Consider the following 25,997-nt stretch of genomic DNA (forward strand, 5'->3'; position numbering starts at 1 on the left):
GCAGTCGAAAAGGCCCTCTGCCTGGTTCCCTGTAATCTCATTTCTCACAGTAAGGGGCCCGCCAGAAGGATTCAAAACATCTGGAGGGCACCAGGTTGGGAAAGGCGGTTTTATATGAAAATGTCCCATCTGAAGATACTCACCTCTTCAATCCCCATTTCAAAAGGACATTCAACAGCTCCTCTGACAGGCAACAATCTAGTGAAAAAGCCTTGGTTTTCAATCCAAATAGACTGACATTTTTCTTCATTTGGGTGTCTGATAGATTTAAAAGAAAAATGTAAGGATTGCTTTTAAGTTACTTACAAAACAGTGTTTTAATCCGATTAAGCAACCTGGAACACTGCTCTCGCATTTCAGCTATGGCTTCCTGCAGCACATTGGTCTTATCCCAAAAGGATGGTGTTTCCTGCTTGGCAGGGGGTTGGACTCGATGGCCCTTGTGGTCTATTCCAACTCTATGATTCTATGATTCTATGACTTTTTGGTGTCTACAGTGTTGTGAGGCGGATCCACAATTCGCATGTGCTACCGTCAATTGTTTATGTAGTGAATTAAGTTTCAAAAGAATGGTTATGTAAGCTTTCAGAATATTTAGAATTAGCCAAAGTGACAGCTATAATAAGACAAAAACCAAAAAGTGAAGTGAAAAAGGAATGGGAGTGCCTAAACGAATACCTTAAAAGCCAAGGTTCGAGGACAGAAATCTGGCTGAGTCTGGAATAACCTTGTGAAGTGAAAGGATAAGAAAGAGGGCTTTATATCTTGTTGCTAGGATTGAGATGATAAGGAAAACAGGAAGATACAATGAGAGGTAAAGGAGGCACTGTGGGATTGGTGGAAGTCAATGTTTGTTTTCCTTTTCAGTGTTTATATTATTAATTTGTAAGATCTGGATTTGTGTTTCATATGCTTGTTTTTGTGTTTTGTGTATTGTTATTGTGTTTGTGTGTGGAAAATACCAATAAAATTTACTATTTAATTTTTTTTTTTTTAAAAAAGTTTCAGAAGATCTTTTCAGGTCTTTTATTGCTTATGCTCTCAGTAACTCTGTACAGCAAGCCACTGTTACGATTTTGCACAATGGAAAGGGAGGGTCAAAGCCTGAAAACCTGAGGTCCTGCTGACAATCAATGTAGGCCATACTGAGCCAGAGGAACCAATGGTCTGACTTAGAATCATAGAATTGTAGAGTTGGAAGGGATCCTGATGATCTAGTCCAGGCATAGGCAAACTCGCCCTCCAGATGTTTTGGGACTACAACTCCCATCATCCCTAGCTAACAGAACCAGTGGTCAGGGGTGATGGGAATTGTAGTCTCAAAACATCTGGAGGGCCGAGTTTGCCTATGCCTGATCTAGTCCAACTCCCTGCAATGCAGCTATCCCATATGGGGATCAAACCTGCAACCATGGCGTTATCAGCACCATGCTCTAACCAAGTGAGCTGTCCTAGGATTGTCATATACAGTGGTACCTCGGTTTAAGAACAGTCCAGTTAAGACAGATTTGGTTAACAAACTCCACACAACTGGAAATAGTTTCTTGGTTTGAGAACTTTACCTGCGTCTAAGAATGGAAGCTGAACAGTGGAAGGGCACCGGCAGCAGGAGGCCTCATTAGGGAAAGTGCGCCTCAGTTTAAGACCGGTTTCGGTTTAAGAACGGACTTCCGGAATGGATTAAGTTCGTAAACTGAGGTAACACTGCACCCGGAATTTCCTGAACATAACCTGGAATATGGCAGCCGGGAGCAATGTCTGGGCAGAAATTGTCAAAATGTCTGGGAAAATTTGGACGTATGGCAATTTTGCCGACTTCCCTCAAAAGCAGCTCAACAACTTTTGTGTCCAGGCTGGTACCAAGGTTTCTATGTTCCTATGGTTAGAACATGAACCCACATCACTTTGAGCCTCAGACTGAAACTCAGGTGTGACACACACCTGTGTGTATTCATGCTATCATTATCATAATCACCACCATTATTATCATCACCGCTGCCACCACTGTTTTTAAATCAGCTTCAGGAAGCTGCAATCTTGAGTTGAGGACTAGTACTGCTGCTAAAACTCTCTTCTCTGGCTGTTGTACCACTCAAAATTCTCTCTTCCCTCAGCTGTGCTCCCCCCTCCCCCCAGCACAAGAAAAGACCAAAAAAGACCTTTTTTGGGATAGAAAAGACTGAAAAAGATCTTCTAGGGATAGAAATTCAAGAAACGAATTATAAAGATATATTTTCTCCAGGGGAGGAAGTAGATAAGGAAAGAGATCTTAAGCGAGGAAACAGCTGGAGGAAAAAACACTGAGTGGCACACCTCAGTTCCCCTCATTCAACATTGCAACCTTGCAAAGACTGCTTTTAGAAAAGCATCAGAATAAGATGCCTAGGACCAAGTGCCATGAATCTGAGAGAAGTCATGTCGTGAACTCAACTACGTGGCCTTAAAATCCCTTCCAGTCTCTATTTTCCACCAGCAAAAGAGGTTAATGGGGGGGGGGTCCTATGTGATGATGAGGCGGTAAAAGAGAATTAGACTAATTCAGGGAAGAGGCTACCAATGGCTAAAAGCATGATAGCTCTATACTACTTCCAGGATCAGAGGTTATTAGGTTAAACCACAGAGCCTAGGACTTGCCGATCAGAAGGTCGGCGGTTCGAATCTCCGCACTGGGGTGAGCTCCCGTTGCTCGGTCCCTGCTCCTGCCAGCCTAGCAGTTCAAAAGCACGTCAAAATGCAAGTAGATAAATAGGTACCGCTCTGGCAGGAAGGTAAACGGCGTTTCCGTGCGCTGCTCTGGTTTGCCAGAAGCGGCTTAGTCATGCTGGCCACATGACCCGGAAGCTGTACGCCGGCTCCCTCGGCCAATAAAGCGAGATGAGCGTCGCAACCCCAGAGTCGTCCACGACTGGACCTAATGGTCAGGGGTCCCTTTACCTTTAAACCAGTTACTTTGGAGCAACAGGAGAGTGCAATTTTGTGGCTGCTGTCCTGCTTGCAGGCATCTCATAGGCACTGGAATGGCCACTATGGGAAAAACAGGATTTGGAACTAAGCAGAGCTTTGTTCTTGTCTCATGTTCTTAATACAAGATTCTTCCTCATCTGTGCACAGCTGGAAGTCGATATTATCATCACAGATGTCGATTCTATCACTCACACCCCAATCCTAAGTATACTTATAATGATCTCAGTGGAACATATTTCAAAGTAAAAGCACACTTGGAGTTGTATGTTTTCAGCTTACGAAGCTGTAGTTGCTCTCTGAAATGCACATTAAACATTGAAGCCTTAACAACATTTTCTCAGATGTTCCATAACCATGCTTAAGATTTCATCCATGGAGTCCAATCTTATGTATATAGAAAAGAAAAAAAGATAAAACCTGGCTGTTCTCCACACCATGGTAACCCACCCCGCCCCTCTTAGATTACCACAACATATTGTTCTGGATTTGTCTCTGAAGATTTCTCGGAAACTTCAGTCTGTTCAAAATACAGCTGCCAAGAAGCTAACTAGGACCAGCTGTAGGGTATATAGCTAGTCACTATACTGGCTGGTGAGCCATTTCTGGATGTGATTCAAAGTTCTTGTGTTTAGTTAAAAGAAAAAAAAATGGCTTGGGACTGCCTTCTCCCAGATCCTCTTGCCCAAAGGATGCTGTCATCCTTAGAGACCTTCTACTGCATCCCTAAACTTCCCATATTAAGAAAATGCTCAGTTACATATACAGTCATACCTCGGGATAAATACGCTTCAGGATAAGTATTTCCGGGTTGCACTCCGTGGCGACCTGGAAGTAACGGAGCGCAATACTTCCGGGTTTCGCCACTCGCCCATGCGCAGAAGGTCAAAATGATGTCACACGCATGCGAGGAAGCGGTGAAACGCAACCAGTGTACACGCAGGATGCGAACGGGGCTCCAGAACGGATCCCGTTTGCATCCCGAGGTACCACTGTATGTGAGATGCCCTCTCTAGGGATGCATCTCTAGTGTGCCACGGTTCGAAATTAGCAGGGCGCCAGGCGCATTTTGCACTTAAAGATTCTTCATCTGCAAGCACCTCAAAAAGTCTGGGCGCCATTTTTTTGTGCCTGGCTGACACTCAAGGATTACTGAAATGAATGTGCTTTGAAGCTTCAAAGTATACGTTAAGGATAGACAATATGTTAAGGAGTTTAACAATAAAGAGTAGAGTGTTTTGAAAACAGGAGTGTGGTACAAATATTTTTTATTGTAAACACCAAATTAAATACGTATTAACCATTTCTGCTAAAAATAAGATACTAACAATGTGTCAGTTATGTGAATTGCATATTAATTCATGCTTATCAAAATAATAAATAAAAAGTGTTGCTGACACACACACACCCTGTGGTGACTAGACATTCTGTTTTGGCACCCACTACCCAAGTCCCACGGGACGCGGGTGGCACTTTGGGTTAACCCACAGAGCCTAGGGCTTGCCGATCAGAAGGTCGGCGGTTCGAATCCCCGCGACGGGGTGAGCTCCCATTCTTTGGTCCCTGCTCCTGCCAACCTAGCAGTTCTAAACACATCAAAGTGCAAGTAGACAAATAGGTACCGCTCCATCGGGAAGGTAAATGGCGTTTCCATGTGCTGCTCTGGTTCGCCAGAAGCGGCTTAGTCATGCTGGCCACATGACCCGGAAGCTGTACGCCGACTCCCTCGGCCAATAAAGCAAGATGAGCGCAGCAACCAGAGTCGGCCGCGACTGGACCTAATGGTCAGGGGTCCCCTTTACCTTTACCTTACCGAAGTCCCAGAAGCCATTTGGCTCCTAGCTTTTCTCTCCCAGTTTCTAACACTGCTTAATGCCAAATGTTATGTCCTATCAGCATCAAACAAAGCTTCTCTCTTTATTTTTGGTGCCTAGAACAGCCTTTAACAACCTGGTGCTCTCCAGATGTTTTGGACTACAACTCCCATCTGCCCAAGCCAGTTAGCCTAGATCTCCCAGCACATAACCTAAACTGATCAATATGCATGGGTTTTATTGATCTGCATTGATTCTTCCAACTAGCAGGAAAGGATTCTTACTTCTGTGAATCCTCACTTCTAGGGACAGACTCCATGCGATCATTCTCTCTTCCTCTTTGAAGTGTCTGTCCCTGGGCTCAGAAAAAAAATGACAACCAGTTGCTGAACCAGCTGTCATTGCCACATAAAGAGGCTTGAAGAGCTATTTTCTCAGCTTAGGGAAGTTTCAGGCATGAAACTGGTAACAGCAATCTGTTGTATTAAATGCAGCAACCCCATTGCCCTTTCATTATACAAGTTGTTAATCTTTCTTCACAGAAATCTAACTGAAATTTATGGAGTTGAGAGCACAATCCTGTATATGTCTACTCAGAAGCTGGTAAACGTGTGTAAGAAGAAAAAATTGATATAGGTTGTACAAAAGGAGCATCACTAGCTATCACACGTCTTTAATGCCAAAACCTTTCCCATTCAGACACTTAAGAACCTTATTTAGTAATGTGACCCAATACCCTTGTAAAATTAATATTTTATTAACCCTACCTAACCAGAACCCATTTTTACTATTAAAACAACCTGAAACACCATGTTATAAGGCATCCAAAATAATCAGATCTGCACACCAGATTGAACTAGAATTAGTCTGATGCAGCAAACCTGGAAGTCTAAAAACACTTCCTATTCCAGTGATTGCTTAGGCAAAAGTTTACAGAAGGAATCTTGATAAGCAGGAACTAAATAGGAGTGGTGCAGCAAGCCACAACCTTAAAAAAGAAGCTACATTTCTTGCATTAAGTTCCAATTTCATTTTATTCTGTAGATTCTTTAGAATACCTCAGAACCAAATATCCTGGGATCTTTGAAAACTCATTTTAACTACAGTACTTAGAAGGTAGATTCAATGTGTAGATCAACATGATTCCCATTTGGTCCTGTGAGGGCATTTCAATTATGCAGTTTGATATGCAGCTAACCAATTAAATTTCTGGGCAGTGTTTTCAAACAGCTGTCTATTGTAAAACAAGCACTCTTCAAGTTACAGTATTTAGCATTTTTCAAAAGCAGTGGTTTTCCCCTCCTCCCCTCCCTTCCCACAGTCATAAATAATAACCTGCTCCATTACTTTAAAAGGTGGATTCTTAAGATTTCGGGAGAATTTCCACATCATTCCATTCTATACCTCATATAAACATTCTGGTTTGGGATATCTTGGTAGTGTTCCAGATTGTTTCCTCGGGTTTCTTTAACACACACCAGTATTTAGATTTTGATTTTTTTGAATTTTTTGCTTGTTTCTAAAACTTTATTTCTAAAATGGCTGCTCTGGGCCTTTCTGTTGCATTCTGTTGCCTCTCCTGGTATGCCCCGCAGACAACCTTAAAGGCCACAAATGACAACACTTTGGAGGTCTCAAGTCGCAAGGTGGTTAGATTGGTCTCAACTAGGGCCAGGGCCTTTTCAGTACTGGCCCTGACTCAGTGGAACACGCTGTCACAAGAGACTAGGGCCCTCTTTCCGCAGGGCCTGCAAGACATCTTTCCGAAGGGCCTGAAGACAGAGCTGTTCCGCCTGGCCTTTGGTTTGGACTCAGTCTGACCCTTATGTTTCCCTCCCCTTATGGTTTTGATCTATGGGCTACTTTTAAAATGAGGCTGCATTTTAACCTGTATTTTAAATTGGTGTCCCCCCCCATTATGTTTTTACTGTAATTTTACTGGTGTTAGCTGCCCTGAGCAAAGTATAAATAAAAATTATTATTATTATTATTATTATTATTATTATTATTATTATTATTATTCATTCTGACATCTGTATTCGGAGATCTTAACTCTCTGGCCTAAAAGCACCATAACAAATTCAGTGGAGAAGGAAATGCACTCTGAATATCCAGAGAGGTTCTTGTAATTTATTATCACTCCCGGGGCCTCTAATCTGCATGTGGAAACACAATCTGCATGTGGAAACTCTAATCTGCCTGCCAACACAAACAGGTTCTTCAAAATTAAGATCTACCAGGAATGGAGATGGGAAGGCTTCCTATCACAGTAGGCCAGAAGCATGTGTCTCATAGTTCAATAGGAGCACTGAGATGCAACTTCATATTATATTACACATACACCCTGATGCAACGAATGGGCACAATGGTAAGGCCACACAGCAGAAGCAATTGCAAGGCAGGGGGCTTCACGACTGCTATTTTTAAGCAACTGGCCCCACAGGAGGGAGAGATCTGGTTGCAGCTGACCCAATGCAACATGGACAAACCGATACTCTGAGTAAACAGGGCAACGTCAAGGCAATCACTGCCTTGCCCGCCCGCGGCACTACACGCAGCTCTTTCATCCATGGTCCAAAAGCTTTTATTTACCAAGACGCGCCGTCGTGTCCCGGCGGCCTCCGCGAGGAGACGACAGAGGCGCAAGCCGTCTCACCACCCTCGGCGCTGTTGTTTACCGGGCCCGTCCGCAACCCCTCACCTGATGCTATTTATCCGCATAGGTAAGCAGCAAACGGGAGGCCTCTAAAAACGTCTCTGTGGGATTCAGGGACGAGCGCGCCGCTGCGGAGGGTCCCACGGCGGCCGCCATCCTCCCACAGCGGCACTTGACCACCCCGGGTGTCTTTGCCAGCAAGCAAGAAACTTGGACTTTGCTGTGCGCCCGCCCGCACTCAATTCGGGATAAAGCTGCCTCAAGCGGCGGCGGCGACTCCAGGAAGTGAGGCGAGCGGGCGGAATCCTCCCTCCCCTTTCAGAAACTTCTGCGAACGCGGCGACGTTTTCGCTCCGCCCCTGCGCGTTGCTTTATTTATTTATTTTTTTAGGGTTGTCGAGCATGCGCAGTAGCGAGAATGACGCCACTGCCATCACATTCGAAACTCTAGTCTAGACCTTTATAAAGCTCAAGAACCAGCTTCTTTCTGGTTGTTATTTTCACTTGAAATGCGAGTGGCCAGACTGTTAGGCACTCCCTTTGGGTTAGAAAGAAATCAGGCTCCCTATAATAATAGGGATTTCCCAGGTTCTGCATTTGCCAGGTTGATTTGTTGAAGGATATATTGATCTGGTTTATGCTGTGATCTCATGGTTATGTTTTTGCAAAATAACATGTTTAGTATTTTAGCCCCGCCCCCTAAAATGTGACCCATTTATTTGGGTCAGTCGTGTCAGGTTTTGTCATTTGTGTGCGCCCAAGGTAATCCAGTGAGTTTCATGACTGAGCAGAGATCTGAACCCTCGTCTCCCAGGTCCTAGTCTGACCACTACACCACACTGGGTCCTTTTCAGAGAAAAGACAGGAAGGGAAACAAATATATGAACTAATTTGTCCAAGCGTTAGAATACTCTGCAGTGCAAATTGAGTTGCTTATGATATAGCTAGTTATTGTACCAATTATTTTGATTATTTGTCTCATCTGCCATCTATATCATAGCGATGTCTCCTAGCAAACTGTGACCTAATAAGTTATTGTAAGCAATTTCAGTTCAAACCCTGCAAAGGCTGTATATTGGGACTGAAATATACAGCCTTTGCAGGGTTCCAACTGAAATTGCTTTACCTCTTAATTGATTCCCATCTTCACAAGAGAGCTGAGCAAGGTCGAGTTCCAATTTCAGAGAGTTTCTTGAGCAGGTAGCATAAGAGCAGATGGGCCTTTCTAAAAAATATTGACTTGGAAGCTGCCATGTACATTTTAATTCTTGTGTATTGACCCATTCATTATTTCGGCATGTAGCCCAAAGGACAATTTCAGCATTGTTCTGTGTTAGAATAATTTGGAAGTACAGTGGTACCTCAGGTTTCATTCGCTTCAGGTTACAGACTCCGCTAACCCAGAAATAGTGCTTCAGGTTAAGAACTTTGCTTCAGGATGAGAATAGAAATTGTGCTCTGGCGGCGCGGCAGCAGCAAGAGGCCCCATTAGCTAAAGTGGTGCTTCAGGTTAAGAACAGTTTCATGTTAAGAACGGACCTCCAGAACGAATTAAGTACTTAACCTGAGGTACCACTGTATGGTCACCAGGCCTTAAAAAGTCCCATATCCCTGGTATCCAAGGCCTTTTTTAGCCGGAACTCACCAGAACTCCGTTCCAGCACCACTCCGTTGGGTGCCATTACTATTATAAGAGAACAAGGGAGGCGTTCATGATGAGTTCTGGCACCTCTTTTTCTAGAAAAATAGCACTGCTGGTATCAAATTGCAACCAAAAAATTATTTAAATGAAAAACAGGCATGGATTAGAAAGAACATCTTTGTTTCTTTTAAATGTAGTGCACCCACAGTTTTTCTCCACAACTGATTCCGTAACAGTTAAGAATAATAGAGTTGCCTTTTTGTCCTACAGGAATTCATTTCTGAAAACTGCCGCCATGCTTCTCCACTTCTCAAGAGATGTCTTAAAAACGGCATGCCTCAATCTTCAAGGTTCCCAAGTACATCGGCGTTTGAGAATCGTGAGAAAGGCTTTGAGCACGGGCGCAACTCCTCGCAGCCGAAGGAGAGTGGTTGTCACAGGCATTGGGTTGGTGTCGCCTCTGGGCATCGGAACGCAACTTGTGTGGAACAACCTTCTCCAGGGAAATTGTGGGGTCGTTGCTCTTGAAGGGGAGGAATATTCGGCCGTCCCATGTAAAATAGCCGCCTGTGTGCCGAAGGGGGTTAGCGAGGGCCAATTCCACAGAGAAAGCTTTGTGTCGAAATCAGAGAGCAAGGCCATGTCATCTGCCACCATCATGGCCATAGCTGCTGCCGACTTAGCAATAAAAGACTCTGGGTGGCATCCACAATCCGAACTGGACCATTTGAATGCTGGTGTGGCAATAGGGATGGGAATGGTTCCGCTGGAAGACATTTCTGACACGGCCTCCATGTTCACAACAAAGGGTTACAACAAAGTCAGCCCATTCTTTGTTCCAAAGATCTTGGTCAATATGGCAGCAGGTCATATTAGCATCAGATACCAGCTGAAGGGACCCAACCATGCCGTATCCACGGCCTGTACCACAGGAACACATGCTGTCGGAGACGCCTTTCGATTTGTAGCCTACGGTGATGCTGATGTGATGCTGGCTGGGGGGACAGAGGCTTGCATTAGCCCCTTGTCTCTAGCCGGGTTTGCTAGAGCTCGGGCTCTGAGCACTAGCTTTAACTCAAGCCCTCAGCTGGCTTGCCGGCCATTCCACCCGCTGAGGGAAGGATTTGTCATGGGAGAAGGTGCCGCCATTTTGGTTTTGGAAGAATATGAGCACGCAGCACAGAGAGGAGCTAAACTGTACGCAGAAATTTTGGGCTACGGACTCTCAGGTGACGCTTGCCATATAACAGCCCCTAATCCAAATGGGGATGGTGCCCTCAGGTAAAAACCATGAACATTTAAATAATTGTAAAGTTGTTTTCTATATTGGGAATCAATCCATACATTAGAAATTCCCTAATGTACTTATTTTTGAACTTTCCAGCCCAGTCTGGAAGCTGTCATATACTGAGTCAGACTGGCTTAGATGACTCCATATTCACCGGTATTTACTGCTGTCCAGGGTTTCAGGCAGCAGTCTCTCCTAGCCCTACATTGAAATGTTGGAAATTGAACATAGGACCGTTTGTACACAAAGCTTGTGCTCTAGCACTCAGCCATGGCTCTGCAGTGTACTCTGAATTCTGTGACATGTAAACAACAACAACAAGAAGAAGAAGAATTCATTATTTATACCCCGCCCATCTGGCTGGGTTTCCCCAGCCACTGTGGGCGGCTCCCAACAGAATATTAAAAATACAATAAAAGATCAAAGATTAAAAACTTCCCTGTACAGGGCTGCCTTCAGATGTCTTCTAAAAGTCAGATAGATGTTTATTTCCTTGACATCTGATGGGATGGCCTTCCACAGAGCGGGTGCCACTACCGAGAAGGCCCTCTGCCTGGTTCCTTGTAACCTCAATTCTCGCAATGAAGGCCTCAGTGTCTGGACTGAACGATGGGGGTGGAGACGCTCCTTCAGGTATTCTGGGCTGAGGCCGTTTGGGCTTTAAAGGTCAGCACCAACACTTTGAATTGTGCTTGAAAACATACTGGGAGCCAATGTAGGTCTTTCAGCACCAGTTTTATGTGGTCTTGGCGGCCACTCCCAATCACCAGTCTAACTGCCACATTCTGGATTAGTTGCAGTTTCCGGGTCACCTTCAAAGGTAGCCCCACGTAGAGCGCATTGCAAGCGGGAGATAACTAGGACATTCACCACTCTGCCATCAGATGTCTTCTAAAAGTCAGATAGTTGTTTATTTCCTTGACACCTGGTGGGAGGACGTTCCACAGGGCGGGCGCCACTACCGAGAAGGCCCTCTGCCTGATTCCCTGTAACCTCACTTCTCGCAGTGAGGGAACCACCAGTTATGGGGAAACCTTGATATTTTGTCTGTCAGACATATTATTACCTATTTGGGACCCTCAATTTATTTTTGGGCGCTCCTCTGCCCCACCTGCAAAAGAGTGTACAAAACTGTATGTGGCATAAAACGTATGCAAATTTTATGCAAATTTCTGTCTTCTCTTTTGAGTACAGCAAGGGCCTCAAACCATATACAATATACCAGACTCAGAAAATCTTGTTGGCACACCTGGCCAAACCATGATCTCTCATTCAATCCTGCCTTGAAGGCAATTGTGAGAATTAAGTTAGAAAAGAATTGTGAAGCACTTTATATCTGTTCAGTAGTCTTCTAGAAATGATTAATAATATATAATAAGAAGTAAAATCAATCTCCCTTACCCATTTTGAATGGCAAAGGACATAGGACAATGTTTACCTACATTAATTAGATATGCTTGTTCAGTTTCAAAGAGACATGGCTGCTACTAGTGTTTGTGGAAATATTATTTCCTTTTAAAGATGGCAAGTAACACAGCAGAACATTCAAGATAATTAATGCCTTCGGCTCATTAGGACTGAATTTTCCACTTCGGCATTAGCCTGGCCATAGATTCTATGGAATATTTCAATTAACATGACCTAACATGCAAGACAAATGCATTTAACCCTGCCTTTAGGATGAATCCTAAAGAATTGCTTCTTATTCATTTTCATCCGCTGAGGCTGCATATTGAATACAGAATGGTGATCTTGTGAAGTTGCACGACGGATGAATACATGGTGCTAGTATTGTAGTTTTAGGGTTTAATCGCTTTCGTGCACAGTGGCTGCATTCACATGCAACACTAAACCGTGGTTTGGCAGCATATGGACGAGCCTCCGTGAATCTGAGCAGAGGGCTGAGGTCATGCACTCCTCCTCCTCCTGCACAGTTGGGAGGAGGGCTTGCACCAAGTTTACTTTACTTTCAAATAATCTTGGCTGAGTATTATGTGGGAACTGATTAAATCTGCGAGCCACCTTCCTTGCCCCACCCTCCAGCCCTGGGAGCCTTTCCCAGACCATGACTTTGAGAACAGTAGAAGCAGTTGGGAGGAGAGGAGTTCAGGGATAGGCTTTTTTGTTTTTTTAAAAAATAATTTAAGGTTGTGTGTCCTTGTTTCTTAATTTAATCCTTTTGCATCGTTTTGTATGATTTGTGGTGCTTTATGTACAGTGGTACCTCGGGTTATATACGCTTCAGGTTACATACGCTTCAGGTTACAGACTCCGCTAACCCAGAAATAGTACCTCAGGTTAAGAACTTTGCTTCAGGATGAGAACAAAAATCGTGCTCCAGTGGCGCGGCGGCGGCGGGAGGCCCCATTAGCTAAAGTGGTGCTTCAGGTTAAGAACAGTTTCAGGTTAAGATCGGACCTCCGAAACGAATTAAGTACTTAACCCGAGGTACCACTGTATTGTGATTTGCTGCTATTTTTATCGATTATGGATGAGTAATTCTTTATTGTAATTTATAAGTGTAAACTGTTTACTTGATGATGTTTAATTTTAGTGTGTACTATTGGATTATAATGTATTATTGCATACTGCTTTATTTGGTATAAGTTGTTTATTTTAAAGGTATTGTGACTTTTTAAATAGGATCTGATTGTTACTATTAATGCTTGATGTTTTATTATTATTTTGGTGTGTGTTGGAAACCGCCCAGAGTGGCTGGGGCAACCCAGCCAGATGGGCGAGGTATAAATTAATTTTTTAATAATAATAATAATAATAATAATAATAATAATAATAATAATAGTTAGACAGTGGCTTATTTAGAAACAGACCAGTTTGCTGTAAACTGGGATCCCTGGTTCATAGGTAAGGTTTTTTGAAAGCAAAGCTAAACTTGACAGAAATGCTACTTCCAGCCACACTGGAAGAAGAGAGAAGGCAAAAGAATGTTTGAACTCGATGCTTGCTTAGGTTTGTGGAGACCCTTATGCGTGCTGCTAAACCATGGCTTAGTATTCCATCAGGCTATGAACTTAAGTAACACAAATCTCTTTCTTTTTCATTCTCCTCCCCTAGATGCATGTCAGCAGCAATTAAAGATGCTGGAATTTGCCCTGAAGATGTAACATACATCAACGCTCACGCCACTTCCACTCCACTAGGAGACGCCGCAGAGAATCAGGCTATTAAAGGACTCTTCAAAGAACACGCATATTCTCTTGCAGTTTCCTCAACAAAGGGAGCAACAGGCCATCTTTTGGGTGCTGCAGGAGCTATTGAGGCGGCTTTCACTGCTTTGAGTTGTTACCATGGAATTTTACCACCTACTCTAAATCTAGATCAGACGGAAGCACCATTTGACCTCAATTATGTTCCGCTAGTACCCCAAGAATGGAGAAGTGAAAAGCGGCGTATTGCTCTCAGTAATTCTTTTGGCTTTGGTGGAACTAATGCAACACTGTGTTTTGCTAATGTTTAGCTTTACTGTCCATGTATGCATTTTTTTTTTAAAGATGATCTGTTAATGGCCTGAAAAATGTGTAGCAATGCAAACCTCTGTCTGTGTCTCCCCACTTGTCCCCACCCCAATTCATTCCTTTTTTCACTTTTATTCCTTTTAAAGTTTATACTCAAACGAACAGTAATGTGCATTTATAACGTTTAGGCTGAGGGCATCTTTCCATAAATATTTAAGAGTTTTGCTCCATATCTGCAAGCAGAAGGAAATCACGATTCGTAACAGCTTCCCGCCCCAGGAAATGGGAGCGTCCGCATTTATCATATGGGAAGAAGAATGGGTTTGTTGCTCAGTTATAGTGCCAAACCATAATTTAGAATTATATTGACCCCAGACTCACCTTCCCTCCCTTTCTAGGCTGATATTCCCTCCGGAGCTTTCTTTGTAGCAAACCATAGCTTGCTGTTCAAAGAGGCAAGTTACATTTGCACTCGCCTGCGAACTAGGATCACAAACCAGAACCAAACCCTGGTTTGGGACAAAGCCCAAGGCTTCTTAAGACTTACTCATATAAATGCCAAGCTATGTTTTGCTGTTATTATTGGTATTTGTTGTTGTTATTATTCATTTATAAAATACCCAAAGTTTCCTAGGCACTGTACAAACACTCCAAAAGCCCTTCTCTGTGGGATTACAGTTTAAGCAGAGGCAACACAAAAGGTTAAAAAAAATAAAAATGGGGAAGGAAGTGGAAAGCAAGCAAGAACCTTACATCATTGTCATTATGATGACGGGGGTAAATGGTGACAGCTCTGGGAGGTGGGGGTCCAAATGGCAACTGGTTTCTCAGCCAAATTAATGGAGTGGGTTGTGCTGTAGCAAGATGGAATAGCTCCTAACAGATGGCATCTTAGGGAGATGAGGAGCCAAATGGCAGCAAGACTCTTAGAATCTCATCAGTCTTGAGGGGCTCTTACTGAGAAGGTATAAGCCTTCTCTTCCAAAGTGACCTAGAAAGTCCAGTCATTCCTGGACTTCATTGTATGAAGGTGAGTAAAGGTGGAACACAAGACTATTCATGAGCACCCCCCCAGACTTGTCCTCCAGCTTCTTGGACGCAAACATTGCTTCAAGTTGAGTGGAGTGCTGCCATCAAAAGCCCTGGATGGAAGGATAGTTTCTCTAAAGAGAGAGAACCAGTGTGGTACAGTGGTTAAGAGCGGTGGACTCGTAATCTGGTGAACCGGGTTCGCTTCCCTGCTCCTCCACATGCAGCTGCTGGGTGACCTTGGGCTAGTCACACTTCTTTGAAGTCTCTCAGCCCCACAGAGTGTTTGTTGTGGGGGAGGAAGGGAAAGGCGAAAGTTAGCCACTTTGAGATTCCTTCGGGTAGTGATAAAGCAGGATATCAAATCCAAACTCCTCCTCCTCCTCCTCCTCCTCCTCCTCTTCTTCAAACAAGCAAGAGTCCTTTGAATCATTAAAATGTTTCTTTTTGCAAAGTATTGAAGTTGGGAGCTCCCCACCATATACTGTCTACATAATTCGACAGATGAACACAGCACAGTTCAAAATGCATTCACCGCTCTCATTTTGACAGCGACAGTAAAAGAATAATAAAGAAATCCTCAATAAATTTCATATTGAAAAACATTACAGTGGAAGCATGTCTCAGTGAAATGGGGGGAAAAAATATTTGTTTCAACTATTTGGAGTTAGTGCATCTAAAGCATAGACAGTATTTACCCAAAAAGCTGTGTCTTTCATAACATCAAAGAAATGTATGTAGGGCATATGCTTTCTCCCAAAAACCTACCTTCACACTGAAAGCAGACAATTTCTTTTAGGCTGTATGCTGTTTATGTCCTACTCAAAGTTATGTAAAGAGTGCTTACATTTCTCCATCTTTGTAACCTTATTTGGAGCAGGGATGAACATGCTAGCCCTGGGCCCTCACCCTGCAACCCATAGAGGGCCATTGTGTAAAACAGGGGTCATAAAATGTGCAAGGAGCATTCACAACTACAGAAGGCTTCCTTTTTCACAAGAGCGCCCTAATTAGAGGAATCTAATTATTAAAATACTCTCTTCTGTCGAATTAGATGCATGAAAGTGTGGGGAGCAAATTCAAAGCGCACACCAAAACCGCTATTTCCTGTGCTCTAAGGTGAGTTTGATGTAGGTGGTGCTGTGGGTTAAACCACAGAGCCTAGGACTTGCCGATCAGAAGGTCGGCGGTTTGAATCCCTGTGACAGGGTGAGCGCCCGTTGCTCGGTCCCAGCTCCTGCCAACCTAGCAGTTCAAAAGCACGTCAAAGTGCAAGTAGATAAATAGGAACCGCTCCGGCGGGAAGGTAAACGGTGTTTCCGTGCGCTGCTCTGGTTTGCCAGAAGCGGCTTAGTCATGCTGGCCACATGACTCGGAAGCTGTATGCCAGCTCCCTCGGCCAATAAAGCGAGATGAGTGCCGCAACCCCAGAGTTGGCCACAACTGGACCTGATGGTCAGGGGTCCCTTTACCTTTACCTTTAAGGTGAGTTGAGGAGTGCTTCTACAGAAGGGAAAGGACAAATGCATGCCACAGCACTCAATGCATAAAGAAAAACTTGTCTTATGGAGTGGGAGGAAGATTTGAACATTATTATAGATTTGGGTGTGCTCTTGCCAAAGTCTGCAGGTACTTCTTCCTGGTTTGGAGAAGTCAATCCCAACTACCTGGAGGTCTTCCTGGGCAATTTTGTTCTAGGTGCAAGCGTGCATCAGTGTCACCATTGAGATCTGCCAATGGTAGTAATAATACTTACGGGCTTTTTACAAAGGCTTTAGAACTCCTGGTTCCCACCCAACCCCACAGTCACTCCACACAAGCCGTCTAGATGGTCGGACCCTGGGCTACTTACAAGATGGAGCTTCTCTTTTTTTGATCTCTTGCGATGCTTTTTCAGACTTATTCCCTGAGGTCCAGCGCCGAGGGCCTTCTGCGAGAAGTGATGTTACAGGGAACCAGGCAGAGGGCCTTCTCGGTAGTAGCACCCGCCCTGTGGAACGCCCTCCCATCAGATGTCAAGGAAACAAACAACTATCTGACTTTTAGAAGACATCTGAAGGCAACCCTGTACAGGGAAGTTTTTAATGGTTGATGTTTTATTGTGTTTTTAATATTTTGCTGGGAACCGCCCAGAGTGGCTGGGGCAACCCAGCCAGATGGGCGGGGTATAAATAATAAATTATTATTATTCCCGCCTGAATGTGACATATGGCCTTTTGGTCTAGTCAACATGATACCCTACAAGTGTTGGGACTGCAACTCCAATTGTCCCGAAACATTAGCCATGCTTCTTGGAATTGCTTGTAGTACAACATCTGGATATTGGTTACCCCTGGAAAAGGCAGGCATTGGGTGGATTCAGAAGAAGAGCTAAGATGATGAAGCCAAATGATTGGTATTTTTCTGAGATGTGACAAGATGAGCAATAATCGCCTCCCAGAATTCCTTTAAATGTGGGAGGTGATATTCCAGAAGTCATTGGGTGTGTGTGTCAAAGCTAAGAATTAATTTTGTTGCTACTGGAAATGATGACTAAGGCTATCCCCACTTACCAGAGAGTAAGACCCACTGACTGCACTAGGAATTGCTTCTGAGTAGACAGTGGTTATGACTGGGCTGTAAGTTTCCAACAAATACACAAACACACACACACTTCTGAAGGAACTCAGGTTTAATGGATTTCAAAAGCAGACACAGCAATAATTGAGTTTTTCTTTAATTTTTATATTAAAGACTGGAATTGATTATATATGGAATGCTACAGGGATTAACATTACCTTGATTTCTCATCTTCTTTTTTTGAGTCGCTTTAATTGCATAACTGAGCAACTCCTTCATGCTGCCTGCATAACAAATGGAATGGATGAGAAAACCATTTCTGTTATAGAAGGATTTAATCTGTTTCAACAGCTCAGCTTGTTAAAGAAGTCTAAGGTAAAGACCCAAGAAAGGATGTATATGGATGGGTCAATTAAATCACATACTAAGCCACTTGGAATGTGGTTTCGGCTAACCTTTAGGAGCAACTTTGGAAAAGAGGCAGGGACCGCAGTAGAAAGGACACCAAATCTTTACGCCTTGCCAGTTCTGGTTTGCAGTTTCTATCAACAGCTTTCAAAAGAGCCAGCTTTCTAGACATATGTGCTTTTGGGACCTGCCTGCAAATAAAATACTAAGAAAGAGGCGTCAAATTGACAGCTGTTTGCAAAAACGATAGGAAGACACAACAAGGAAAAAGTAGCTGAGAATATGCACATTTAATGCACAGTTTATGAGCGTTTTAGAGCTCTATAAAGATAATTTGATGTTAAACAGCTGATCGTTCAGAAATTCAGTGCTGTCACAGGCTTTTTTATTTTTGAAGTGGAAAATCACTGATCTCAAATTGCCAATCTAGGGGAAAGCTCTAATTGTAAGGGATATTACCTACTATTAATAATTGTAGGCAGGGAAAGTTTTTGTTCTATTTTGCTTTCTGCTTTTCAGCACTGCAATTCATTTTGGAACTGTAACCCCATTTGTGTTCCGTTACCGTCATGGGTCCTGTGGAGATGCACAGTGTCCAGATCAAGGGAAGTAATAGTACTACTCTATTCTTCCTTGGTCAGAACACAACTGGAATACTGTGCCCAGTTCTGGGCACCACAATTTAAGAAGGATGTTGACAAGCTGGAATATGTGCAGAGGAGGGCAACCAAGATGATCAAGGGTCTGGCAACAAAGCCTTATGAGGAACAGTTGAAGGAACTCAGTACTGTATGTTTAGCCTGGAAAAAAGGAGACTGAGGAGATATGCTCTGGGTACCCAGGCTGCTAGCTTTAAGTCTACCAGCCTTTCTCAACCTGTGGGTCCCCAGATGTTGTTGAACTACAACTCCCATCACCCCAACTAGCAAGGCCAGAGCTCAGGGATGATGGGAGTTGTAGTCCAACAACCTCTGGGGACCCACAGGTTGAGAACCGCTGGCAGGTTTGAGATTCTTGACCTAGTCTTGGTTGCCTGTGCTCTTCTTGTGCATTAGAAGGACAGAGTCTAGTTTGGTCTCATTTGCCTACGGTTCCTAGTTTCTGCCTGATCACTGCAAATGTGCCTTGAATTTATTATGCTCATAGCTGCAAAAGGACATTTTTATTGGACACTGTTGGAAATCCGGATTTTTAAAAACAAACTTTTTTTTATAGTGAGATATTCTAAACCAGTTTCTAGCACAACACTATCTCTGTAGCCCAGTGGAACCCACTCGCTTTGGAACATGCATCTTGCTAATTGAGGACCAGTCTTAGCATGTTTGGGTTGCACATAATTTTTTAAAAGATAGATATTGAAAAGCCGGACCCTTATCAGACAAAATAAAAATGACCACACGAGGGCACCAAAAGCATACCAGTGTGGTGGTTTAGTATGATGGAGAAGCACTAAAAAATAATAATGATAAAAATCTTCCGAACTAAATTAAAACACGTTTCTTTTCACTAGCAGAAAAAACAATAATTATGAAACTGGTTATAGAGAAAGAAGGAGGGCGGGATGGAAGGAATTTTTAATTGGCTGTAGCAACACACATAGTTTCCAACATACCACCTTCGTAGGTTTAGGCAAGCATTAGATACCCAATTTTGGGAGAAGGCTTTACAAATCTACTGCTGATCTGCATCAGAATATCATATGAAACTCAGAGTATTGTCAGAGTATTAGAAATCTGACATCAGCACTAACAACAATTCAGAAACTAACATGATAACATTACAAACTCCAGTTCCAGGGTACTCTGTTGCTGAACTAAAGGTGGCTGTTCTTGCAGAAAAAGAACTTCAAAGGGAAAATCCAGAGTGAAAATTCTCATTAACACTCAGAAAAACAAGGTGCAATATATATTGCTCACAGCTTATTTGTTTGAGGATGCAAAGCAAGGAACAGCAGCAGCAATAAAGCATCCCCAAAGTATTAATAAACATCCCGTACATGGGATCAGTATGGGACAATGCATATATTCCTGCTGTATTCCAGGGTGCTTTGGCACGGTTAGGCAGGTGCCTGGGATGAGCAGTGATGGGACCAGGAAGTAACAGCGTCACCTGCAGTTCCTGTGTGAAGATAGAACTGGTATTGTGGTACCCGACCACATGGAAATGGATACCATGCTGCCATGGCAACAAATGAATGCAGTTTGGCCCCAAAAGTGGAGTGTTCATGGCGTTCTCATGTGACTGGAATTATCACACAATAGCCTGATTGTCTGAAGTGTTCATCATACTGTGATTCAGTCTTTTAATTTCCTTGTAGGAAGAGCACTTCCAGAAAATCCCTTCCTTTGATCCACATTCATGGCTAAAATGCAGAGAGAATGACAGATTTGCCTTTTTTTATATTACTTTCAGGGATCAAATGGCGCCATACATTTGCGCAGTGCTTTTTTTCCTGGGGGGATGCAGGGGTACGCATACCCCTAAACGTTTTGTGAATCTAAGTTTGACCTCATAGAGGGGCAGTATTTCAATATGAGTAGGAAAATGAGAGTACCCCTAAACATTTTTTTAGGGGGGAAAGCACTGTATTTGAGTATCTTCTTAGACTGTGCATATTAGGGTACGTGTGTTGCTGTATAGAAGCAAATATGGTTAATGTGCTACAAAATCTTGATCTTTCTTACAGTACAGTGGATATCAGGTAAATAATTCACTCTGACCGCACATGCATCCTCCCCTAAAACTGTTAACAGAATCTTCAAAGCCATAAATATTTGACCATAAAATTGTTGGCAGGTTGGTTCTTCCACACCCTCCAACTGTCCCAATTTTCCAGGGACAGTCCTGAAATTATGAACGCCATCCTGGCTTCTGATTTGATCCCGGAATGCCCTTATTTCCCCAGCCAGTGCAGCCCTAGCTAAGCTCAGGGAGGAGGATGAACAGGTGCTTGCCCCAAGCAGCATCAACAGCTGTGGCTACGGCAGCAAGGGAGCACCCTGTTGCTTCTCCATGGCCACTGCCTGTCTCAAACCTTGGGCAGCTTGTAGTGACTGCTGGAGAGAGGAGGAGGGAGAGAGGCTGCAGCTGCCGAGGCCCAGATTCAGGCTTGAGGAATCCTCTCCCTCCCAATGGCACCAAGAAGCAGGGAGGAAACAGGAAAGTTCTTACTTATGGCTTATTCAGCCATCATGGTGAAAGACAAAGAAATCTGGTCATTCCTCAATGACGGTGTTGCTCACACTGAGCTCCTCCCCGCCTTCCCTTCTAGCAACAACACCTGCTTCTACGGCCTCCGCCCATGGTCAACTGTCGCTGTGCAGGCACTGGAGAGACCTGTCAGGAGTAAGAATGGACCATTGGTACCAAATAGTATGGGAAACAGCCTTATTAGAAAAACTAACCAATAAAGTGAGACCGACATGGGGACAAAGGGAAGAAGACACCTTCACCCCAGTACGGCTCCCCTTTATCACATACACAGCCCAACAAGACAACGACAAGAATCCGCCAACAGCATATGAATCAATCTGGCTAACCTGATTCAAAAATAGCCACCCACACATGAAAACAAAGTTCACCACAGCCAGTCACAAACAAACAACCACACCCTAGGCCATGGGTAGGCAAACTAAGGCCTGGGGGCTCGATCCAGCCCAATCACCTTCTAAATCCGGCCCGCGGATGGTCTGGGAATCAGCGTGTTTTTACATCAGTAGAATGTGCGCTTTTATTTAAAATGCATCTCTGGGTTATTTGTGGGTGATAGGAATTCATTCATTCCCCCCAAAAAAATATAGTCTGCCCCCCCACAAGGTTTGAGGGACAATGGACCGGCCCCCTGCTGAAAAAGTTTGCTGACCCCTGCGCCTAGGACAACCCCAACCTCTCTCACCGCCAAAGGGATACAAGTGAATAGTAAAGAGAACCCTCACAAGCGGCGCTGACACAAAACCCCATACATACACTAAGTAGAATAGCATTGCCACCCGACCCCACCCCCACTCACCATTCCCCCATCAACCTCTTTCCCCCTTTTCTTCCTAATGTAACACTAATGTCTCAACAAATGAAACTGATCCGTAGAAAATGTAACTGGAAAAAAGAGACATTGCACATACTTTTGTAAACCAAGAAATCTTTGATAAAAATATGTTTAGAAACAAAAAACTGTCGCTGTGCCCTTTGTTTTTGTGCCCTTAACGAAAGTCGCATTTTGGGAGAAGGGGGGTCGGTTATGCTGTCCGGTGACGTGTCAGCTAGCTGCTCTGCCTCCCCTCCTCTTTCTCCTAACACCCCATAACTGCTGTTTGCTTCTCTAAAAGCTGTTATCTTCCTCAAAGCCTTGCTGTAATTCGAGACTGCCTTCCTCTCCTCTGGAAGCTACAGGAGAAGCGGGGGTGGGGGTGGGGGGTGAAATCCACCACCACTCCTCCTCTTCAGTCCAGTCCCTGTCACCTAGCCCCACATGATGCGCTGGCTCTGAGCAGGGCCGGATTTAGGTTTGATGAGGCCCTAAGCTACTGAAGATAATGGGGCCCTTATATATCCAGCTATCCTTTGTCAACAACAAATTGACACTGTTTTTTATGTTGAATATATGCTATATGGTAATTTATGGACCTCATAGGTATCTAAAGCCATTTGCACATGTTGCCATGCGTCAGATGTCGGTGGTGGTTGCTCGTGAGGAACCAGTCAGGACTCAGACCTGTCTTTTACAGTTTTTATTTTGATGCAAACTATTTACAGTGCAGAGCCACAAGTTCATGTCTGCCTCAATCGCTAGCAGAATCCGGGAGTGGTTGTTTCCTGGACCTCCCCCAACATAAGAGTTTCATCACCCCCAGCCTTTTCCTTCCCTCTTTGCGTTTTACACCTCTGCGCAGGGTGGGCGACGGAAGAGGCGTGCTTCCCTCCTGGTCGGCTTGGCCAGGAACGGTGCTGAGGCTCTCAGCAGCATCCTCTGGTCCTTTTCCCTCTTCCCCACTGGAGGTGGGGCTTTCCTCACCACCGGAAGAGGAACTGCTTCACAAGATTTTTGGAGGCTCCCTGTAACCCAACTGCCCCTCTGCTTCCCTACCCTGTTCCAATGGCAGAACCTTGACACCATGCAACCAGTCCGTACAGAATGTAGGCACCCTATATATAGAAATGAGCAAACCAGTGATATTTTAGGGAGCAGGCTAGCAGGCGGGGCCCATTACTTACACCATAGGAGCCTACACAACACAAAACACAGTTGCTGTATGTAGGTTTTATTCTATTTGTTTTTTATCTTATATTTTGGAAATGTACATCCAGTTTTTTTCCCTTTAAATTTTTTTGGGGCCCTCAAGAGAGTGGGGCCCTAAGCTATAGCCTGTTTAGCTTATACGTAAATCCAGCACTGGCTCTGAGGGGCAGGCAGAAGGCAGGGCTGCCCTAGGCAGGAACAAAGGGAGAACAGAGTGGAGCACAAGGAGTCAAACCAATGCTTTATGTGTCCAAGTCTAATCTTGATGCGAGTTGTAGCCCCAAACTTCTGGGCGGCACAACATTAGCAAAGGCCGGCATATGCTCTAGTCCTATCATAGATTCTAGACTTCTTATTTTATCTCTCTTCTCCGGTTCATGCACTTTAAAAAAAATGCTAATCTAAAGATCAGACTGTGGAGAAATGATGTGTTCACAGCTTTCACTTTCTCCTTCTTCACTGATTATTTTCCTCTTTGTTCTGTCCTCCTCCCTTCCTGCAGTTTGATTGTAGCCTTTCGTTATCAGCAGTGCCAGATTCTTTCTCTTAATAAGCCTCTGATTTCCCAACATCCCATGTTTCCTCTGTCTAAAGTTGTTAGAAGGCGCTTTTTCTGTTTTTCTGGGTTGTTGTTTTTTTAAAAGAGCTTGACTTCTATAACAGAGAAAAAAAGCTCACAAGAACGTGAGAAGCATTGGTTCTGCTGAAATAAAATTTAAAGCCTCTGGTGTGAGATAATGGGGCGTTTCTTTAAGCCAAGGAACAATCTCTTGCTAAAAACTGAACCCAATAATGATTTCTAATCAGGGCAATGCAGGACAAAGCACAAAATGTAATTCACACTAGAAACACTCAATATGCCCCAACAACAACAACAACCCCACAAAGAAGTCAGCAGAAAACACAGCAGCAAAAACAAATAAAACAAGCCACCATGAAACTAGCATTAAACAAAGCAAGGGGGAACTTAGTTTGAAAATTAAAGCACCTGACACAATGTGATTAAAACATCTGGGAGAACCGGTAACTCAGTATAACGCAATATAAGTCCCAGCTGAGCTTCTCTAAGGCAGCATTCCATAAATGGGTTACTTCTACCAAAAATGCTTTTCTGCCTGCCTGCCCACCACACTTCGTCAAGTGAGGGAGCCTGGAGAAGACTCTCCAAGCAGTGGCGTAGCGTGGGGGGTGCAGGGGGTGCTGGCCGCACTGGGCGCAACATCTGGGGGGGCGCGCTCGCCACCTCCGGAGTCGCCGAAGAGCCTCGGGCGCAGGCTATAGCAGAGCCCCATGTCTCGGGAAGGAGGAAGCCCCGGCCATGGGCGCTGCCCCCAGGTGGTGCAGCAGGAGCCAGGCGGCGAAGGGGAGCCCGGGGGAGCGGAGGCGCCGCAGGGACACGGCTCGGGAGCTGCCGCTGAGGAGCCAGACCATCGTCCCCGGGAGGAGAGGAGGAGCGGTGGTGGCGGCGGCGGCTGCTACTGCAAAGCAGGGAGAGAAGGAGGCGGCGGCGGCGGGGAGCTGGGCAAGGAAGTTGCTGCTGGGGGTGAAGAGGCGGCGGTGGCGGGAGGCGGACTTCTTTCCCTCTCTGGTGCTGCTGCTGTGAGGCGCTTGCCAGCCCACCGGCCCCTCCTGAGCGGGATATGGGTGGGCGGACGGGGTGGGTGGGGGAGAGGCGCCGGGCCCGCCTCGTGCCCTGACAGGAGCCGCCACTGCGCCCGCGGGCGCCCTTGACGCGGCGCCCCTCATGCCGCCTCGAGAGGCGTTGGGGGGCAGCTGGACTCCGCCGGGCCCCGCCCCTCACTCTGCGCTCGGCTTCAGGGCTGTCTTGCGAGGGGGCAGCGGGAAAAGGCTCTGAGGAGAACGTCGCTCGCTGTCCCGCGTCGCTTTTCCTCACGTCGTTTTCCCTTTCCCTTGAGGGGACGGGGAGGTGAAGGGAGCCCGCCTTCCTCCTCGCACGTGGCGAGTCGTCAGTGGAGGTAGAGAAACCACGCACATTAGATATTCATAATAATAATAATAATGGTTTGAAATTTAAGACTCCCCCCCCCCAAGGAAAAGGCACTTTCTTGCCCTGCCCGTGGACCAGGAGGTCATGGCGGGCGAGGCCTTTAGCAGCGGGGCCCTTATTTGCGCTGCCAGCCTGACCTTCACCCTCTTACATATAGAGAGGAAAGGAGACACGGAGGTGCAAAGGCTTGCGGGGCAGAAGTAAGCCCCGCTGAGTTCATCAGGGGTGCCAACGTGAATACAGTATGATATTGGGGGGGGGAGGCAGGTAAGCCCCGCCCTGCATAGTTGATCACATTGGCAATGCCCATCAACTGGGGGACTGGCCCCCTCAAATGTTTTATTGGGGGGCCTGAAGCAGTGGCGTAGCGTGGGGGTGCAGGGGGGCCCGGGCGCAACATCTTGGGGGGGGCGCTCGCACTCGAGTGCTAAAATCCACGGGTTAGGGGGGGCGCAAATTACTTGCCTTGCCCCGGGTGCTGACAACCCACGCTACGCCACTGTCTCCAAGGAAGATCTCCATTCTCATGGTAGGACAATGCTGATTGGTTTATTGTACATAAATGGCTGGAAGTTCGAGGCTGGGCTGTCAGTGGTCAACAGGAAGCATCCTGAATGGTCTTCCTTTTAGTATACAGTGGTACCTCAGGTTACATACGCTTCAGGTTACAGACGTTTCAGAGTACAGACTCCGCTAACCCAGAAATAGTACCTTGGGTTAAGAACTTTGCGGCAGCGGGAAGCCCCATTAGCTGAAGTGGTGCTTCAGGTTAAGAACGGACCTCCGGAACGAATTAAGTACTTAACCCGAGGTACCACTGTACTATTGATGTAATATTCATTCTGTGCAGCTGCATATCATACATGGTATGAATTTATATGTTATTGTCAGGGAACTGCCATCGGAGAAGCAGGAGGTGA

The 25,997-nt window shown here is 45.0% G+C and overlaps 2 protein-coding genes across 6 annotated transcripts in view; one reads left to right on the forward strand and one right to left on the reverse strand.

Annotated features, from left to right (window-relative positions):
• Positions 1-7,768, reverse strand: part of NGLY1 (N-glycanase 1) — a 27,945-nt gene extending 20,177 nt beyond the window's left edge. Inside the window, exons 1-2 of one of the 5 annotated variants that reach the window (XM_053410532.1) lie at positions 7,477-7,768; positions 144-258 (exon numbers count right to left, since the gene is read on the reverse strand). In XM_053410532.1, the coding sequence (XP_053266507.1) occupies positions 144-250 (107 nt within the window). In that variant the 5' untranslated portion in view covers positions 251-258; positions 7,477-7,768. Of the gene's footprint in view, positions 1-143; positions 259-7,367 lie in introns of those variants that run through there. The other 4 variants (XM_053410529.1, XM_053410530.1, XM_053410531.1 and 1 more) reach the window with 4 other exon arrangements.
• OXSM (3-oxoacyl-ACP synthase, mitochondrial) lies at positions 7,178-14,416 on the forward strand. The gene is made up of 3 exons (XM_053410535.1): positions 7,178-7,498; positions 9,344-10,354; positions 13,437-14,416. Exons 1-3 carry the CDS (start codon positions 7,248-7,250, stop codon positions 13,837-13,839), a joined length of 1,665 nt encoding a protein of 554 aa, XP_053266510.1. The 5' UTR covers positions 7,178-7,247; the 3' UTR covers positions 13,840-14,416.
• The last annotated feature ends 11,581 nt before the right edge of the window (positions 14,417-25,997 follow it).

The sequence above is a fragment of the Podarcis raffonei genome, chromosome 12 (assembly GCF_027172205.1).
Source record: "Podarcis raffonei isolate rPodRaf1 chromosome 12, rPodRaf1.pri, whole genome shotgun sequence".
NCBI lineage: Eukaryota > Metazoa > Chordata > Lepidosauria > Squamata > Lacertidae > Podarcis > Podarcis raffonei.

What these genes read in the sequence shown, in the direction of transcription:
- OXSM (XM_053410535.1), top strand. Translation starts at nt 7,248, where the DNA reads ATGCAACATGGACAAACCGATACTCTGAGTAAACAGGGCAACGTCAAG. An exon ending in GATGCTATTTATCCGCATAG is followed by an intron (nt 7,499 to 9,343) that starts GTAAGCAGCAAA and finishes TTTGTCCTACAG; the next exon opens with GAATTCATTTCTGAAAACTG. An exon ending in AATGGGGATGGTGCCCTCAG is followed by an intron (nt 10,355 to 13,436) that starts GTAAAAACCATG and finishes CTCCTCCCCTAG; the next exon opens with ATGCATGTCAGCAGCAATTA.